The following is a 20,900-nucleotide window of genomic DNA, read 5'->3' as shown; positions in this document are numbered from 1 at the left end:
GGTGAGGTGTCTGTTTCACCTCTAAATCAGTATTTTTTAGCCAAGGCTTTAGGTGTGCCAGATGAGTAATTTTAGCCATTAGAAATCTGTAATTATGATTTTTACAGGAAAACCCATGAACGTGGGTTACTATTAGAGTATGTTCATTATCTATCATCCAGGAGTAGAAAATGGCTAAATAAAATATGATATGACCTGTAAGACGGAATATAGTGCAGCTATTAAAATAATGTGTATGGAGGTTTGTAATAAAATGGGAAACGCTTGTTAGGTGGTAAAACTAAACAGAACAAAACTTTAGGAAACAAAATTGGATGGATTTGACCTCCATTATATAAATTTTAAAAATATAGAGAAAAGTCTGGGAAAAAACACCCAACAATAATGGTTATCTCTGGGTGGTAAAAGTAATTTACATTTTCTTCCTTACACTTTTCTGTATTAATTTCTAAAAAGTGTGTAAAAGAATGCCAATTTATGACCAAACAATGCTAAGCCTAGGTGCGCTCCGTACTATTCTATTTCAAATCCAGAAGCCGCCTTTAAATGTTAGTACTGTTTCGATTTTATTCTCTGTTCTCTTTTTCCCCCAAAATTGTTCCCTTATGGTGGTTTTTCTCCTTTATCAGAGCTCTGTCTCCACCCCTGGGCCGTAGTAGCCTCTGCCTCTGGTCTGAGGGTGGGATTTGTTCACCAGCACCTATCTCAGTGCTGATTCCTGGCATCGCTCAAAAACACTTACTGACAGGGTTGAGGGGAAAGAAATTAAGAAAATATGTTTTTCCACTAGAAAAATCTGTATCCATTTTTGTTAAAACTAGACAAACAGAAGTTTGCTTAAGTGTTAACGGACTGAGATAAATGTCATCTGGCGCCTGACTGTAACCGTGGCCTGGTCGGTTCTGGTTCATAGAAACACTTGGGGATTTATCCCCCCGTCCCACCTCTTCCCAACACACATGAATTTCGAAGGAGAAAAAAGACCTTAACAAGGTAATAAAGGCACTGTTAAATCTTTAAAAAGGACCAACTGTTGCCAGCTCAGACAGACCAGATGAGGAAGGTCTGGCCAGTGAGTCTCCAATGCAGGGAGGAAGATGCATGGACAAGAAAGGTGGAATTCATCCCTCGGACAGTCTCATCAAGGAGACACGTAAGGAGGGAGGACTAGGTCGTGGTGCTGTGTGCAGAGAAGCCCCAGGCTGGGATTTTACGTGAGAGGCACTCCAGAGACATGCCAGTCTAATCAAGATTGTTTAATTCCATTACTGCAAAATTTGGGCACCAATCCGTGACTTCTCTTCCCCCTTTTCGAGGTGATAAGTGGTATTATTTATCATGCTGTTTAGTGATTTGTATCAGATATCTATCAGGAGTCTAGTGAAGAAACCTGCGGGAGGCGTCCTACTACTGTCCTCCTTAGGGCCTCTACTACTGTCCTCCTTAGGGCCTCTACTACTGTCCTCCTTAGGGCCTCTACTACTGTCCTCCTTAGGGCCTCACAGCCTTGGGTAGGGTCTTTTTGGGAAGAACCCGAGAGCTGAAGCTGCAGCGGACTTCAGGCTGACTTACGACAGACACGCTAACTGTGAAGACGGGGCGACACTGAGCGCTAACTGTGAAGACGGGGCGACACTGAGCGCTAACTGTGAAGACGGGCCGACACTGAGATGGAATCCTAAAGGGATTAGTACATCCATCACCTCTTAGGATCTTTAGGAAACATGCAGAGAAGGTGTGAGAAAGCTACGCGGTGGATTGGCTGGGAGTTGAGAGGCCTGGGCTCCGGCCAGGCCACCAACCAGCTGTGAGACCTTGAGAAAGTCATATAGTGTTTCTGGGCCTCAGGCTTTTTTACCTGTAAAATAAAAGGACTGGATAAAAAGAAGGGGCGGGACTAGATGATCTCTAACATTCCTTCTTTCTCAGATTCCTTGAAATTCTTTTCGGTTCCATGAGGTGGTTCTACCATCCTGTGTTCAGTTTTCTCATCTGAAACATCTCTCTGCCTCCATCTTCAGACAGGAAAACTCAAAGGTATTATTTCAAGGGGAATGGTTTTCCAGTAATAATACTTCTTAAAAGCCCCCTGTGTCAGAGGGTGGCCAGGATGGGCAGTGCAAATGTCCTGGGGTCATGGGGGGCTGATGGGGGAGGAACCCTGGAAAGTACAACTAGAACAGCAAGGTGTTCCTCCAGGGGGCCTCCCGAAAGGGCACAGTTTCATCATTAGTAGCAGTGCTTCATGTCTCTACCTGCAGTGGGTGGTCAGAACGAGGCTAATCGGAGTTGTCTTGATACTCAGAGGAGCACAGGTTGGGAAGGAACAATAGAGATCATGCATTTCAGTTCTCTCGATTCATAAGTGTGGAAACATAGCCAAGCAAGAACCCCCCTTTCTGTAATTTCTATAATGACTGTATACAGTGAGAACGCGATAGAAGCAGCTTGCTCTTGCCCTCTGCAGTAATTTCGTTTATTTGTCCGTCGATCTGTTGCTTAGCTACTCGGTGACAGAGAAAGCACCGTATCATTTGCGTGTCCGAGTTTTCTGGCTGCTCTGAAGTTCACTAACGTACATCTCTGCTACACCGTGAACTCAGGGCAAGCGCTGTCTGTGAACAGGGGGCCTCGCAGAGTTCCTACACAGACTAACGACTCCTCTCATACTTGCTGGATCTAACTTAAGACTTACCACTCCAAATGGAGAGAAAACACGGAGTTGAGCTTTTTCATTGACAGGGGGTTTTTTTGGGGGTGTGTGTGTGTGTCTGGGTTTGGTTGTTAGAGAACCTTCAGGTATTTTGAGGGAAGTGAATAAAGAGTCTTGAGACCAACTGAGGGGATAAGCTCTTTGTCACATGGCTCACTGATCAGACACCTGTCCCTCAGGCTCTCGGGCGAGAACCGATGCAGAGGGAGGAGCGCAGGGTCGGAAGGATTACTTGAGAGTCAAATAAGAAGAAGTCAGAATTAAGTCTATGGCTTAACCCTGCAGCAGATGCGGCAGTGAGATGGTGTATTCGGCTGATCGGGTTACAGCGTTAGGAATGTGCCACCCAGGCTAGATGGAACGGCACATTCAATCCCTCACTTAAGACACAGTATTCATCGGGTGCCCATTATAGGAAGAGCAATGACACGGCCTCTCAAAGCTTTTTGCGAGGGAGGTGAGGCCAGAACGCCTGTGAATTTCATCATAAAACGGATGATCCCTGATCTAAACAGAAATGTCATTTCGTGTTAAAATATTTTTTTTAATGTCCCAGGGCTTGGGGAGGCAAAACGTTGTGACACTAAGTTCTTAGGACTTGCTGTTCTGAGGTTATCAGGCAGATGAAACAGAATGTGAGAAAACTGCAGCTTTTCGTACTCAATGTGCAAAATCTCTCTGAATGCAGGGCATTGAGCTCCTCTGATTACTAGGGGTTGGGCCTCTTACAGAAGCAGTTTGCTCAAGCATCTGCATCTCTGATGTTAAAAACATTTTCAATGCAAATATTCTCACGTGCTGTATTTTCCAGCAGGTGATGAAAATGGAAATGTGTTTTACCTGTTGGGGGTAGAGAAACGCAGTCCAGCCGTTCATCACCGTCAGCTGCCTCTGCTGGTTACAAACATGAAACACAAATCTCATTAGTTTCAGGGAGCTCATTCATTCTGCCGAATAAGGTAATACAATTTAAAAACTCCAGCGCACATGATAGTTTTCACCTTTCTTTTCCCTTCTCAGCTTCAGCCAGTTCACATTAGAGATTTTAGTACCATGATTTAAATATTTTTAAAATGATGATATAAAATCCATCTTCCTCTATTAAAATTTTTTATATCTTAGGAACATTATTCTATCAGTCATTGATGATTTCAGTTCATTTTCGCTTATTTATATAGGCTTAAGTATCCACCCAGAATCTGGCGTGAATTGTTTAAATATGATCGTCGAAGGCATGGAGGTCAGTGAATTCCTATGGTAGAATTTTACTCGTCATCCTCAGAACCATTCTAGTGGGGCAGGCTTAGGACAGCTTGGGAACGAAACTTTCTTTGGAGATGACTGGAAATTCAATCTAAAATCGGCATTAATTTAGTCATGAATAAAATCAGAAGGAGTAAGCGTTTCTTCAAATGATTTGTCCCTTCTGTGCTTTAAAATGCAAAACTTTGCTCATCTCTGATATATTTCAATCTCCTGAAGAGTTTCCCAAAGGTAGATCCTTCCGTCACAGAAAACCTTCCAGCAAGTACAAAAAAGAAGGTGCCCGTACATTTCCTGATAAGTGTTGGGCTTGTCAGTTTCCCCAACGTGCTGTGGAAAGGCCAGAACATTCCACGGCTGCTGGGATAATTCTGGCCCTGCTCCCTCTGTCCCAGGGCTGCCGCCCCCTTGTAAGTTTCCTGGACGTGTGCCCGTGAGGCCAGTCAGGTGAGGGCTGCCCCGTGTAACACGTTGTAATGCTGAGTTGCTGGGAAGCAAACTAATGGTATGTTCTTGTTTTGACTGCCATGGCTTTAAACACAATCAGGGTTCAGAGATGGATGGAGACGTTCAGAGATTTCCCCTGGTTCACCCCTCCACCATCCTGCCCTCAGACTGCCACACGCTGGCCGCGGTGAAAGACCCTTCGCCCCTCACCTGCTAAATCCACCACAAAAACACCGAGACAGAGTCGTCAAGACGAGTTTTGGCTGGAGAGGAGCAGTAGCCATGACCCAGCAATCCCACTCCTGGGCATATACCCAGAGAAAACCATAACTCAAAAAGACACACGCACCCCAACGTTCACTGCAGCACTATTTACAATAGCCAGGACATGGAAGCAACCTAAATGCCCATCGACAGACGAATGGATAAAGAAGATGTGGCACATATATACAATGGAATATTACTCAGCCATAAAAAGGAACGAAATTGGGCCATTTGTAGAGATGTGGATGGACCTAGAGACTGTCATACAGAGTGAAGTAAGTCAGAAAGAGAAAAACAAATATCGCATATTAACGCATATAGGTGGAATCTAGAAAAATGGTACAGATGAACCGGTTTGCAAGGCAGAAATAGAGACACAGATGTAGAGAACAAACAGTACGAATTGGGAGATTGGGATTGACATATACACACTAGTATGTATAAAATAGATAACTAATAAGAACCTGCTGTATAAAAAAAAATAAAATTCAAAAAAAAAAGAGCAGCAACCACTAAAAATTATGTTGTAGATGAATGTTTAATACTGCACAAAACATTCCAGTCAAGCGATGGGATAAATGGTAAGATTAGAATTCTATAAATAGGTTTATGGACAAAACACAGGACATACTAAAATGTTAACAGTGTTTCTCTCTGGATGAAAAGCTTATGGGTATTTAAAATTTTGTTCTTTGAGTTTTAAATTTTTTCTTATATATTTAAAAAATAACAAACATGTTATTTTTATATTTAGAAGGTATTATTCTCTTCTGATTGGCTTAAGTGAACTTGAATAGGAAGATGAAGTACACGGTAGTTCTTTCATTGTCTGGGATTTTTTTTTTTTTCCCACTGTTCAAGGTTTATTTATTGTTTTAGTTGGTATAACACTTAGGTAGCTGGCTGCATTATTTCCGTCGATTTTTCTTTTTTACATCACGTGGCAACGTACACTATTCTGATACATATAGTAAATAAAATAAGATTCTTTAGAACAGTTATGCACAAGACATGCAATACTGGATTTATCATCAATCCCAGGATGTGATTAATTGGAGAAAAAAAAGTTGGACTAGGCATCTTGGCTAAAGGAACCAGAAGATTTAAAAGATTCTTCAGTAATAATAATAATAATAGCTATGATAGGCATCACCATTTACTGAATACCACCTACTGAGCAGTTATTATATGCATTGTGTCAGCTAACCCTTGGCAACCCCTACAAGGCAGGTCTATCTTATGCCCATTTTAAGAAATGAGGCAACGGAGACAAACACGTTAAGACGTACCAAGGGTTTGACTCAGGTTAATGCCTGGGCTTGACCTCTTCGCTATGAATAGTCCAAATATAAATCACATGCATCACTATAACCTACAATTGTAAAACTTCAAGTTTTAGTTCATTTGACACTTTAGTAACTTTCTCTACCTTCCATGAAAAGCGGCCTTTCATTTAGTGATGACAAAAATCAGTTCTGGGTGTAAGTTGATCTTCCCTTTGTAATTCAGCTCTCCTCGCTTTAAAAAAACAGGCCTGTGCAATTATGTGCTTTACTAAGAACCAAACATACACAACCCCAAATCTGTAAAGGATTATGTATAAATGAGTAGCTGCCCGCTGCACAAACAGGGCCAAGTGTTGCGGATGAAGAACACGACTGTTAACTTAAATTTGATTATAACATCTGTCTGTAACAACAAGCTCACAATCTTTCTTCTCTGGTGACAGGCAAGTTGTGAAATTTGGGAAAGATTAAGCAAGTCCAATAAAAATTTAATAGCAGCGACAGCTTTACTCTTAGATCCAACACAAATAAAAAAAATTGCAATTTTTGCGCTGAGGAAATGATCTAATGAAAATAATAAAAATCCACACCAGAAAAGGAATCATTCCAGTTATCGAAAAAAATTTATTACATGTGATGAGAGCCCCAAATGAATTTCTATTTGGATTCGCAGAACAACCTTTCACATCTGTGAGGGGCACTTCCTTTTTCTGGAGGCTTCGCGGGCTGCCTTTAGCAGTGAATTGATTACTTGCCCAGGTAGAGTCTGTACCTTATTCCAGGAAGTGAGCCAGATATGATAAATAAGACTGAAGCTGTAGAATATCCACGAGATGCTGTATTGTCATTTAGACCGAAAAGGAGACAAAAAAAGAGCAAGCAATAGCACCGACCCTGGCCCCTCAGTTCTCATCGGCATGACGACAGCAACGCACGCACGGGGCTCCAGTTCCAGTTTGCTGGGATCTCACTTCTGTGCCGCTTGGGGAGAATGAGGTGGGACAGGATTTGACAAAACTGGGAGACAAAGCCTATTTGGCAGGTCACTGTGGATGTGCTGTCATCTTGCTCTTGTGTGGTCTGTGCGTCAGGGTTAGTTTTGTCCTTCAGCCACCTTGCCCTTCTCAGACGCTAATGGAACCTGCTGGACAGGCTGGGGAAACCTGCCAAGGTGCCAACCACAACTCTCTAGGCAGAGACTCTAAACCCAGTGTCAGAGTGGAAGCATCCTCACTCAAATGAGACGACGACTCCGGAACAGGGTAGACGATCATCTGAGCGGGTGAGATGCTCCACAGGGGGCGGGGGGGAGACTGCACCCCATTCTGTACCAACAGGCACACGAATTACTAATCCAAACCCTGAGATGGTTAAGAAGCGTGTTCACTGGCCAGTCTATCTGGGGGAAAGAGAGGCAGGAACGTGGAGGAAGGTCCCCACTGTGTGCATGTGTACGCTGTGGGGAAGGGAGTGGAGACCAGAACTTGTAATAATAACTGGTCTCAGCATCTGACAACAGAAAAAAAAGGTGTGTTTATGTATAAAATACATACAGGAGGGGAACAACATTGCAGCAGAACTTGCTCTTCTGGTCACGTGGCCTCTGGCAGCAGAGCTGCTCCCGTGTCTCTGAGTGCAGCCTTCTCCAATGTACTCAGTATACGCCCAGCGCTCCGCTCCCCACGTATATGTCCTCCACCTTCGGAGGTGACTCTTCAAACGGAAACTTTTCAGCTCCTTTAGGGACTGTTAATCACTCTCCCCAGCTAGAGGCACAGGTTCTGGGACACCAAGCCCTCTTCCTGCTTCCTCTGGGTTGTCTCTGAAGCCCCTCAGTCAGTAACATCCGGATCCTGAATTTATACCGTCCTTTTCCCTCAAGCTCCCAAGGAGCTCCAAGCATTTCCCACGTCCTGCCACCACCCTCTGTGATGCAGGAAGAGGTCCTAGGTAGAGGAAGCAAGTGCAGATTTGCTAGAAGCTGGTGACGCAGCTGGGGCCAAGGCGCGGGGACCACAGGGCAGCTGGTGGATGGATCCTGGCCACTCTGGCCCTTTGCCTTTCCTTCAGACTGAGTATTACATTTCAGTCTCGTCACTATGACAAATCTTAGATCTCTCTGATACTGTATTTAGTGTCTTTGTTTTTTGGGTTTGACAACTTGCTCTGAAAAGCAACAGGTAGGTACAAGTTCTCACGTATTCAAAACCATCAGGATTGCTAACGCAGAACTTAGGCAACATAAGACCAACTTAATACTTAACTAGCAAGGACACGGCTCAGCTTATACTTGAAAATAAAGCTGAGAAGACACGCACCCAGCAGGACACCAGTGCTTACTTAAGGAGGGGTTACTCAGCGGGGTGCTGTCTTTTGTAACACCTGTCAGTCAACCGCAAAAAGTGCTTTCCCTGGAGCCTGAAATCTAAGGGGGCAGAGTCACAAAGGGGCCTTTGTGAGGTGTCTCCAGGCAGAGGCAGGGGACCTTTAGCCTAAGAAGAGATAAGAGAGCCGCCGGCAGGACGGTGATCTTCCCAGGTGTTTCCCAGTTAAGCCACCCAGAGTGAGGTCTGGGCGCCTTGACCCGAGTCTCTGAACCTTTGGGGGAGCTGGGAGAAGGGGCGATCAGGAGTGAAGTAAGAGGCCTCAGGAGACGGGGACAGAGAAGTGAGAGAAAGGGCCTGAGGACGAAGGACGGGGCACCCAGGGATGGCCAGGCGAGTGGCCGCAGGCGTACCCAGCACGTGGCCTTCCCGCGGGTTCTGGGGGTGGGGGATGAGGAAGCCTCTGAACCTCCAGTCAGGAACTGATGGAATATTCTCCGGGATCTCCCGGGACCGCGATGAGCTAAGACCTTTTTGCTGTGGAGAGCTGTCCCTTCATTCCCATTCACTGGTCCATTCAACAAATATCCGGGCGTGTCCACGCTGTGTCACACAGTGTTCTCAACACTTAGGACAGAAACATGCAGCCTCTGCTCCTGAGGATCTCGTGGAGGAAACAGGTGTGTCCCTGTCACTATTCAGGTGGCAGAAGATCAAAGTGCCGAGGCCGCCTGTGAGGCCTCCTGGAGAAAGTAGCCTCTGAGATGCTTCGCGCTTCCAGGCGGAGGGGAAGCCTGGGTGTGGGAGGCCGGCCGACTTCAGGCGGGGCGGGGCGGGGCAGGGTCCGCTGTGGCCCAGGGGCGCACCGGGCGATGGCAGGAGGTGAGGCGGCGCTAGGCCGTGAAGGACCGTGCGCGCCGTGCTGGGGGGATGTAGGAGGGCTTTTATCTGGGCGGACAGGAAGCCAGAAGTATTTAATCTGGGGCGGGGGGCGCATGACCGGACCTCATTAGCAGAGGCTCAGGGAGTGGAGCCTCGGGTCCCAGGATGTGGCCGAGCCTGGAGCTGCACACTGGAGAGCCCCCGATGATGGGACAGTGCAAGTCACGTGGGAGGACGCACAACGAGAACGAGAAGAAGCACCAAAGAGGGAAACCAGGACCCGGGTTTAGGAGGCGGGCAGAGGAGAAAGAGGTGGGGAAGGAGACCCAAGGCACTGACAGGGAACTTGGAGGAGAAACAAAGAGAATGAAATCACAGAGCCTGGAGGAAGAGAGTTTCAAGAAGGATGCGATTCGAAAGGGTAAAAATCAATACGGAGGTCAAGTCTGAGTGTCAATATAAACAAGTGAAATCTGATGATCCGGACGCAAACGCGGCAAAGGTTCACGTACATAGAGGAGTGAGGTCAGGGGCAAAATGCCCTGGATGCTAAACTGAACTGGGTGGGGAGGCGGACTCAGGGAACGCAGGCCCTTTTGGAAGAAATCTGACCAACGATGTCGGGAGGAGAAAGGAACTGCTGTGTTTTGGTTTTGGTTAGCAAAGGGAAGGAGGATAAGGTCGTGGGCATTTTTTGAGCATTATTACGTGTCCGCTCTCTATCGGTGGCAATACTTGCATTATCTAATTTTAACTCTGAAAACACCCCGAGCTAGGTATCAGCCTCGTTATATAAATGGAGAACCCGAGGCTCAGAGAGGTTGAGAAATTGGTCCAGGTTCCCAGGAAATTGTAAATGGCAGATCAGAGCCAGGAAAGCAGACCTCTTCTCTCCACTGCACCACGCTGTGTTTATTTGCGATGATTTGGGGATGCAGGAGAAGACACCAGTGAAAACTGGGAGACGGAGGAGGAGGATGAGGGCCTGATTTACTGCCCAAGCCTGAAAGCCTTTGAGAGTGAAAGGGGCGTCACTGACAATCATGCCGGGACAACGGGAGCAAAGCAGCTGCCCCAGCACAGCAGGCTGGCCGGTCCCCTGACCGAGCACACGACGTGGGGCTGTCTCAGTGACCTCCATGCCGGCAAGCATGGCTGCGCACAAAGACATCTTCCGAGGGGTGCACTAGCTTCACCGATACAGACGTTCATGTACAACCCGCGCCTGGAGCCTCAGGACAGCTCTGAGGCAGGCTGTACCTCTCTGTCCACTTCGTGATGGGGACCCGAGATGAGAAGTATTGAGTGACTTGTCCAAGGTCCAGAGCTGGTGAAGAGCGGACATGAGCCTTGGAAACCAGATCTACGGACTCTGACGTGACTTGTTACCTAATGCAATAATCCATTTGGTTACCCATTAAAAATATTAGCAGTCCGTTGCTCCTTATAAAAAGAGCATCAGTTAAGTGTAAAAGAAGTCAAAAGGTTAAAAAAGGAGGGAGGGAAGATTTTTAATAAAAAAAAAAGCTCATCCAGTTATAGCTGGATAGTTTAGCGTCTTGCTAGCTACTTTTATAGAAGTGTCAGGTTTTTCACGCTGAAAAACCACGCGGTCCCTCAGTGCCCTGTGTCTTGTCGAGTCAAGGGCACTCCCAGCCTGAGCCCGGAGCTCTCCTCCCTGGGGCTGGTGGCTGCGCTCCTCGGCAGGCTTGGTCACGGTTACTTCTACTCACAGTGAAAGTTCAAGTAAGAGGCTGTGTTACAGTCTCACGAGTTTGTACTGCTGTTCTATGGACCCCCAAAGCGTGACATTCAAGCATCTAAAACCTGTCTCCGAAACTCTCACACCACAGCTACAGAAGCACAGAAGGCTCTTAGCAGGCCAGGGGGCCTGAGGTTTGATCGGTTGTTTTTTGTTTTCTTTTTAAAAAATAATATCTAGAGGCTTGTGGCCTCCTAGGGATGATTATTCTTACATAATGGCAGAAAACTGACCTCAAAAGGATTCTTCATTGGTAAATTGTCCCACTGTCACTTTGGGGAGAATGAGATTTCAAAGGACCAACTTTAAATAGTCATAATTCAACTGGTGTTCACCTTTCCTGGAAGAATGATCCCAGAACCACCAAGCCCAGATTGAAAGAAAAAAAAGAAAAAAGTGAATACCTGACTTAAAAATCCCTTTCTATTTTACATGGTGTTTCTGGTAAGATGATTATTGTGTGTGTGTGGGTGTGTGTGTGTGTTTTAATTTATAATTTATTTTATTCACTTAGTACAGTAAGAACACCTTTCCATGCAATTAAATATATTTCTACAGAATCTTCTTTTTTTGTGTGTGTGGTTTTTTTTTTACCTTAAGCAACTAGTACTTTTTATGAAGTCATGCAGATCCAAACAAATAAAAATCAATAGGCAATAGAAACAAATCACAAAAGAGAGACCTCATTTCATACATAAGACCACCAGTGAGATTAGCAATCTTTTTCATTTGTACTATTTAAAGTAAATGGCCTGACATAATTTTCACTGTTTAATCTTAAGGTGAATTTCAAAATCATTTGACTAAGATTTTAAGATACAAAACCAAAGCACATTATATAAAGCTTCTCCTTTAAAAGACAAAAGACAATGAAGTATCTGAGGGCGAAGAATTGTACTTTGTATCATCTAAAAATTCGATAAAGCGCTTCTGCAATTATTTTCTTGCAGCTTATTCATACCTGAGCCTCTTTTTAACCTTCTTCTGGCCAGTTTGATTTGATCCTGTAGAATCTGAACCCAGTCTCTTGGGCCAGGAAGTTTATCCACGTGATTAGCAGTGCAGTATTTTTCTGTGAAGACTGAAAGAAAATGTGAAATATCGTTAAATATTTTAACAAAGAAAATATGCAGATCTGAAAAAAGAACATAACCCCAAGAAGGAAAAAAAAAAAGAGTGTGCTTCTAAAAGATGTCAGTTCTGCAGTGGATAGTCTCAAAATCCATACGGCATTCCTTTGGTGAAGATGGAGCTTGGCAGGGCCCATCCTACATACCATGTCCTGTGCTTCCAAATGAAACCGGTTACAGATATTAAGTAGTTCTACGGAAACTACTCTTTCTAATTGCTCCACGTCCATGTGTATGTGTCTTACGGGCAGAGGAGAAAATGCTCCCTAGGGGTCCATTGGCCCCATGACAGAATTCTGCAAGTGTATCCACATATTTCACTTTTCTGTTAACCCAAAATCAAATGGAAAATTACACAAGAAGATGATACTCTCGTGGTGATTCCTGCTAGGTCGATCGGCACTCAACATAGAGGCAGTGCAGGTGGGTGTTAGTGAAAGCTCCAATCCTGCTTTGGGTCAGCCTCTTGCATCCTGTACTAGCAGCTCCTGGGAAAGAGCTCCCTAGTAAGCACAAAGGAAACTCTGGAGTCACGTGCCATGACAGTTATCTTAGTAAAGCCGCACAGCGTGTGATGGTGCACGCAGCGCCGGGGTTGGCATTTCTGCCTCACACATCGTTCCTGAGCACTTTTCAACCTGCTCCCCTCAAGGTCAAGGCCTGCTATGTGGTCACGTCACACTGCCTCCTTGGTATTTAAAACATCGATAATTTTAACATTTTAAAGGTTTCTTTTAAAAAGAAAGGACAGAGGAAAATGTTGACAGATTCAACTACATAAAACTGTAAAATTTCTATTGAATAAAAAATAAACACTTCATTTGAATGAGCAGAGCTAGTTGCACTAAATCTACCATGATAGGAAGACCTCATCCCAAACGAAAGAGCAACTTCAAGCCTCCACCGATAAATGGAAAAAGTACACTTAGCAAAAAAAACATTCAAATAATATGGAAGCCCCCAAGTTGCAAAACACTTTATACCTACTAAAGTAGAAAAACAATTAAGCTAATACTTAATATTGATAAAATTCTGTGGATCTGGCACATTCAAATATGACTGTTGGCATAAATTGGCAAAACCCTTTTGGGAAATAAGATGGTTCTATATAATGAGAGACATAAAACTGTTCTTCCTTGGGACTGGTAATCCTATTCCTAGAAATTTATCCTAAGGAAATAGTAATATGAAAGAAGGGGAAAGAGTCATAAACAGTCATCCCCTGGACTCTGTGGGGCATGGGTTCCAGGACCCCCATGGTACCAAAATCCGCGGATGCTCAAGTTCCGTATATACAAGGTGTATTATATGCATACAACCTATCCACATCCTCCTGTGTACTTTGAATCATTTCTGGATGACTTATTATACCTAATACCATGTAAATGCTATGTCAATAGGCGCCTGCACTTGGTAAATTTAAGTGTTGCTTTTGGGAACTTCCTGGAATTCTTTTTCAAATATTTTTGATTGGCAGCTGGTTGAACCTACAGGGGCAGAGCCTGTGGATCCGAGGGGCCGAGTGTACAAACATCAGCAATCCAGTTGTGCAGGAAGAGATGCAGGGCAGCAAGGGGCGGGCAGATGTGAGGGGGTGGGAGCAGGGGAGGCCTTTCAGGGATCGACACAATCACGGGAATCGGGGCCAGTGCCAGCGAAGACGAAGGGGTGACGGGAACAGATCAGGAACTGGCATTTCTGGAGAATCCCATGACCCGGTGAATACAGGAGGAAGGTGTGTGAGGGGAGCTGCGAGATGCATCAGGTGTGGTTTGGAACACGTTGAGTTTGGGGTTTTTTGCGGAGTCCCCACGTGGGGACAGCTGGCGGGTATTTCAACACAGAAGCCTTTGGTTCAGGGAAGGGGTCCTGGAGGAAGATGCAGGTTCGAGGGGGCACAAACGTATATGTGGTCATTAAACCGACAAGAGGAAAAACAGGGACCAGGGAGAAGCTTGCGAGTGAACAGAGCACTGGCCAAGCACAGAGCAGAGAGAACCCCCGGGGCTGAAAGGAGGTTGAGGCACGGAGTCCAGGAAGGAGCCAGGAAGCGTGGTCTCGTGCAGGCAGAAGTGGTGTGAATATCACCAAGAGGAGGGACCCACAGTCCCGAGTGCAGACAGACAAAGGGCCAGGAAAGAGGTGAGGAGAGGGTCCCTGGAGGCCGTCATCAAGGGCGTGGGGAGGGTGGCCACAGATGACACTCTCCAAACACCAGGCCTGGCGGTGGGCTTGGGGGGAGGAAGGGGGGGGGGAAGGCTGGGGATGGGGGAGGCGGCCCGCACTGTGGCCAGTGGGGATCCAGGGAGGAGGCGGGAACAGTCTAAGGAACCATGTACCAGAGGAACTGGGGGGGGGGGGTCGGCATTCAGGAGAGGGATGGGGGGTTACCCTCGGCCGGGACCAGGAGGAAAATTTCCTCTGAACCCAGAGGAGGGGAAGACAGGGGTGGACTTAGAAGGGGTCCAGGTGGGTCATCATCGCTCCTGACGCCTCAATGAACTCAATGGTGAAGGGCGTGGAGAGTGCGGGAACGTCTGGAGTTGCCCAGAGGAGAACAGGAACGGGAAGGCAGCAGACGAGGGCGCAGGACGTCGAGAAGGAGCGGGGCTGCGTGCCTATGGCGGCAGCGGCCATAGGGCAGGTGTTTTCTCCAGGGCACCTGGCAGCTCCTCGTCTGGGGTGGAGACACCCGATGTGAGGGCTGGTGTAGGGTTAGGAGTTTGCCGGACAGGTTTGGCAGAAGGACAGGATATAAAGCATTGAAGATGGTGGTGAAGATGCCCCCTGGAATGAAATTACAGCTTTCTTCACCCACCCTTCCTTTCCACCCGTATCTGGGAAGCACGTGAAGCCAGACAATGGCTTAGACTTGGGCAAATCTGTGGAGACCAGGGAATGGATATATCATTGGGGCTGACAAGGAGATGCCGGGGAAAAGGGGCAACTGAGAGTATAATGGTGGAGCATCAAATGTTGGCAGCGAGCAGGACGTGTGGTCAACGGTGTGGGGTTCAAGTGTAGTGGAGATGAAAGCCAGTGTGGACGAGGTCTGGGCAATCTAGCTAGGGGGTCACAGGGATCTCTCATGTGGATGGTGAAGTTATCCAAGATGGCAGCAGGACCTGGGAGTGAGAGGAAGGAAGATGCAGAGCTGTGCTGATGGAAAGGCGCCATCCTAGCCCCAGCTGAGAAGAGGAGGAGAGACGAGGAGGAGGGAGAATTAAGGTCCAGGGAGAATATCAACCAGGCTGCCCGATCTATGATACATGGGGCATGCAAGTAAGCATGCATCTCTCCACCTGGGAGAGATGCAGAGGGGACAGCATCCCTGGGGTAGGGGTGCTTCTGAATCCCCTGTACCAGATTATAGACAAGGGTCTTCGGGGGTCTTCGTTTATTTTGTCTCCCTAAAAGCACCTACTGCAGTGCCCTGGACTAAGAACTCCATAAACATTTGAAGAATAAACAAACATATTTTCTACTTTTGTTTCTAATGGAAGTAAATACAATAGCTCAGATATTTAGGCTAATGGGGGAGAAAGGCCTATCTGAATTAGTAGGAAGTCTTAATAGCATATATTTAAAGAAACAAGGTTTTATTACATTCAAATGCCCACAATGACACTTCTTAATCAGAGGGTTGCCGAAAAGTTCTTGAAATCATGTTTTAACGAACAAAAGGAAATATTTGTATTTGGCACCCTATTCGATTATAGGAAAATGTATACCACAGAAATGATTGAATACACCGTCTTAACAAGTAAACATCTCCCTCCTTCCTTGTAATGTTATTTATGTAATTAATTTCCATAGCAACCCCTCTCTTCTTCGATTGGGAAATGCATGCATCCAAATTAGCCCACATTAGGAAGTAGAGATTCGAAATTAACAAAACAGATTTGGATTATGCCAACATCAAAGTGATTCCCGGCAACCACGTGTGTCAACGACTAAGTTTAGGAGAAACAGAGGGAAGGTCTCCCACTGTGTAGGTGGCTTCCAAGCGGATCTTCCTCTTCATTTTAAGCTCAAGTATTCTGCTGCTCGTTCAAAAGGTGACAATTTTTGGTTATTTTTTTCTCCTTTCAGTGAAAAGTTATCTGGTTTCAATCATAAGAAGCCAGGGAAATCTCTGCCTCCTGGGTCTCCCTTTGCTTGCAAAGCATTGGGCTTTCCGAAAAATACCTCTACAAACAAATATTTCCATCGGGCATATTATTGACATTCTAGTTCATGGCTTACACTCAAAAGAAACTTTTAACTAGAATCTACCTACAGAGGACGAAATCCTATTCTTTCTGTTACATGCGCAGAGGAGTCCTGAGAACAGGGCCAAAGGACGGTCATTGTATTGATCTGAAAACACTCCATATGCTATGTGGATAGCGGTATTGGGTAAGCAGAACATATTTTTTGCTATGTGAATCTATAGCTAAAGGTCAAGCTATTATCCTGGTAATAGTTCCATTAGGAGTAATGATGTGAAAAGAGGTATGGCATTTCTGAGCTGGGTTTCCTACTATGTTAATAGTGGGTCATTAAGAATCAGAGTAGAACAATTTGCATGTATCCTTAGAATGCAGTAGGTCCTAAAAAGAAATTTCCCTCTTCTCCTGTTTTAATATATTAAGGGGAAGCAAGGGATAATATTAAACAAGTCCAAATAATCTGAACAAGTGGATTAAGCCCAACAATTAAACTAAATAAAAGAGTGGAAGCATCTACTCTGCTTAACATACTTTGAGGTCCCAAGGCCCAAAGAGTATGTGAAGTCACCAGGGAAATGACAGATGTTCAATTTGATCTGTACGTGAATAAGGACTTTTCTCAGATGCTTGCATTCATTCGAGCCATGCCCTTTAACTGTGTATCAATAATGAATAAGCTAGTGGTGGCTGAGTGGATCCTTCCCTGGGAACCTGGCATCTAATATAATCATCAATGAACGCGGCGGTGTGTAGCGTGTCTGAATGTGATGAGCTGGGAACAGAGCGGATCGGCTGCGTTCCCCAAACGGCTGTCTGTTCACACGATAGTTCCTAGAGGACTCTTCATGAGGGTTTTTCTGGCTCTCTGCACTAAGAAAAGCAGGATATGGTATGGATGTTTAAAGAAAGCCATTGGATCACACAGACAATTTAAGAAGCAGGAGAAGACTTATAGAGCTTTAATTTCACTGTGAAATCCTCTAACTGGGTTAAAACTCTGGCCAGCTGTGAGAGCCCAGCTTCTGATTTGTTGACTCAGTGTTAACTTCTGGTCAGACAGAGAAGCGGAAATCAAGACTTACATCAAGCAGAACTGAAAGTGGGGTCCTCGTTAGATCTGCCAAACTACCTGAGGCTGTGCGGGCCCGGGTCAAGGGTGAGAAAGAGAACCGAGCGGACAAGTTTTCCCTTCGGGCTGTACCCACCTCCTCCCATCAGTGAGGATAAAAGCCAGTGCCCCTCCCACATTTCCCTCTTCCCTTTGACTCTTTCCAAGCTATGATTTGAAACCTCCCATGTGCTAAGTACCATCTATCTATCTCATTTAATCTTGGCAAGAACCTGGTGGCACAGGTATTGTGATCCTATTTGACAGATGACAAGCTCAGAGTTCGGGCAGGTTAAATAACCAGCCCAAGATGGCACAGCTAATAGGGATTATTTTCCACATAAATTAATTAATTTTTAACTTAACGTTGTATATGAGCACACAGGTTCTGTAAAAGGAATATAATGACTGAATTCTCCATAGAGGCAAGTTGACAGCTAAGGTAATGCTTCCATGCGAGAGCCGTGAATGCTGCTCTACTCTCAACCACACAAAGCAGAAGCGTGGCAGCCAACGGGGGAGGGAGACCCAGGCAGGTCTGTGAGATCATGGTCCCCCCATATTAAGGGGCCCAGGTGGCCTTGGTATGGAAGGGAGAGGGTAACGGACTCGGGTAGCTTGGGTGTATAGTGAGGGTGAAATAAGGACATCTGCAGAACAAAGACTGAAAGACTATGTCACACAGACCGGCATTCAAAGAATTACTAAAGGCTGTTATGTACCTGAGGAAAAAGAAACCAAATGTGGAAGGAAAGATGGGGGTGGAGGGGAAGAAAGGGAGGGCATGACCTGTAGGATATTAAGAATTACTGCAACGCCAAACTAATGAAAACTGTGTAGTACTGGCTCAGAGGCAGATAAAAGACCAAGTGTAAACATGGAAAAGGGGAGCTTAGTCTATGAAAGAGGTGGAATTACAATTCACGTTAAAAAAAAAAAAAAGAAGTATGGTGTTAAAATGACTGAGGACCCATAGAGAAAAGCACATTCAGTCCCTTCCTCACATTTTAGGCAAAAGTAAATTCCAGGTGGATAACAGACTTGAATATGAAAGAGAAAACCTTAAAACTTTGCTGGAAAAAAAAAAAAAGAGAATGTCATTACATAATCAGGGCAGGGAGAATTTCTTAAAAAGGGCACAAGAAATGCACAAAGCATAAAGTGATCTATCTGACTGTTAAATCTAAACTTTGGTATGATAAAGGACTTCGCCGGCAAAGTTTCTACAAGTCGGAAAGTGAGAAAAAAATATTTTTAATACCTGTAACAGAGGAAAGAATTCATGTAAGTCAATAAGGAAACAAACACCTAATGGGAAAATAGGAAAAGGATGGAAATTCACAGAGCAAAATAACCAAATAGTAATAAATATGAAATGACGCTCAACCTCGTTAATTATCGGGGAACCCACCCCTGAGGTGTCATTTGAGACCAATCAGACTGGCAAAGAGTACAATTTGTTAACACCAGATGTTGGCAAGAATGAGGAAAAATGGGATTTTGTATCCATTGCTGGTGGATGTCTAAATGATACTGTTGGCTTTAGGGAGCCATTTGGCAACACTTAGTGGTGCTGACGCTGCTTCTACCCCGAGACTCAATTCCACTGCCCACTGCACGCTGCCCACCGTGGAAAATCGGGAGCAAGGAGAACCAACTTAACTGTCCCTTAACAGAAGGCTGGGGAAAGAAAGTGCTTTATTTATACAGTGGTGAGCAGTTAAAATGAATACACTAGTTTTATAAGTGTACTGATATGGATAAACTTGAGAAAAAAAAGACACAAACTTGCAAAAGTACAGCATGAGGCCGTGTATCATATGTAGACTCACAAATTCGCAAAACGATAGTAAATGTGAGGTATGGATACACATTTAAGCAGTAAAGTAAAAATAGCATGAACAGGGAAGATTCACACCAACTTCACGTTACTCTGGAGCAGGAGGGAGAAAGAGTCTGGCGAGGAACATTTTGATTCCTAAAAAAATAAAGGACCGGGGTGGGGGGAGGGTATGAAGTAAATCTAACATCTGTTTTCAATCTCAGTGGTAAGACGGAGAGAAAAGGAATCTTGGAAAATGTCTTCAACACATTCAAGATGAAGAGGAATACCATTATTTCCACTTCTGACCTCAAGACTACTTACTGCTAATGGGGACAAATGCTGTTCTTCAATCAGTCTATGAAGAAATCAGACAATGTCTCCTAGGATGAGGCCATGGAAATGCCAGTGCTCACTAGTCTCAAGCACACTCCTTACACACACTCTCTCAGGATGAGCACCAAGAGCTTTCTCTAAAAGAGAACCAGAAGACTGGGTGATCGGCCTCCTGGGAGGAACAGGTGAAGGCAAGAATCCATCACCCTGCAGGTCTCAGCAGAAATGCGACCCTCTCAGGCAAGGACTCCCTGAGTTGGTTAACCAGTGGTTTTTAAATAATACCATCTAGTGATCGTCTAGACTATAAACTCAACAAGGGCAGAGATCACAGCTCTCTCATTCATGGCTGGCACATAACAGGCAGCGTAAATGTATGGTTTGTGGAAGAATAAATCTGAGAAACTCTTTTTCTCTGGTCTTTGACTTAACTTGAAAGAACTGAAGGAAGAGTTTCTTCAGTAAATAGCCATTGGTCTTGAAATACACAGAGTCCTGGAATTCATTTCAGGTTTGATTTAACAATAAGACTTACAGTGGTTCGTCAACGAATGCACCTAAATACGAAGTCTCCAGATTAGAAGTAAAGATAAGGAAATACAGTCATGCAAACGATAATGTGTTTATTGATGAGATCGGAATACCCTACTGAATTGCATATGCAGGCGACTGCAGGGCAATCAGCTGGTCCAGCAGGGTGATAGCTACCAATTACAACCACCGAATACTTCGTCCCTTAGTGCTGGTTCTTGCACGGGGCTGTAACTTCCAGTTGGTTGTTGTAATGAAAAGCAATCTAGTTATCCATAAAACTGATTCCCAGTCGTATTTATTTAATTATGAGAATTTGGACAAAATTCACTGACCCATAGTATTTCTGAGCTGGAAGAGACTTGGAAAAATTAGCCAAGCCACACTCCTTTTTTTCAAGAGAAGGTAATGTTTCAAGACCTTACGTGGCAGAGTTGGGAGTAAACCTACATCCCACGATGCTCCTTTCACTGTCCCCAAACTGCTGGGACTTGGAGGTTTGAACAATCTTGTGGAATCACAGTGATTCTCAAAGATTTGAGGCCAGAGTAGGAGGAAGAGAGCAGTGTCCTCTGTCTCCCTTTATTTAGTTTCTGCTACAATGGCGTCTCTGTCTAAGAGGAAGTGCCTTTAGTGGTGTCTTACACTAAACAAAGTTCATTTTAATTTACTTTTATTTAAGAAAGCCCTCAGCAGGCCTAATGTGCAACACAACCAGTGGGAAGTACAACACTTTCCTTCGGCTTGAGCTTGCAGTGCTGTAACACGTTTGCTTCACGTGCTTGGTGTATTTTAAGGGGATGTATTATATCTGCTAAATA

The 20,900-nt window shown here is 45.0% G+C and overlaps 1 protein-coding gene across 5 annotated transcripts in view; it reads right to left on the bottom strand.

Annotated features, from left to right (window-relative positions):
- Positions 1-20,900, bottom strand: part of BEND7 (BEN domain containing 7) — a 76,814-nt gene that overhangs the window by 2,418 nt on the left and 53,496 nt on the right. For 4 of the 5 annotated variants that reach the window (XM_059910545.1, XM_059910554.1, XM_059910563.1 and 1 more), the window contains 2 exons: positions 11,903-12,022; positions 3,554-3,607 (listed from right to left, as the gene is read on the bottom strand). In XM_059910545.1, coding sequence (XP_059766528.1) covers positions 3,554-3,607; positions 11,903-12,022 — 174 coding nt within the window. Of the gene's footprint in view, positions 1-393; positions 3,608-11,902; positions 12,023-20,900 lie in introns of those variants that run through there. The other variant, XM_059910537.1, reaches the window with a different exon arrangement.

This window comes from Balaenoptera ricei, chromosome 2 (assembly GCF_028023285.1).
Source record: "Balaenoptera ricei isolate mBalRic1 chromosome 2, mBalRic1.hap2, whole genome shotgun sequence".
In the NCBI taxonomy this organism is placed as follows: domain Eukaryota; kingdom Metazoa; phylum Chordata; class Mammalia; order Artiodactyla; family Balaenopteridae; genus Balaenoptera; species Balaenoptera ricei.
Note: the sequence above shows the minus strand (reverse complement) of the source record. Positions and strands in the feature narration are given on the sequence as shown.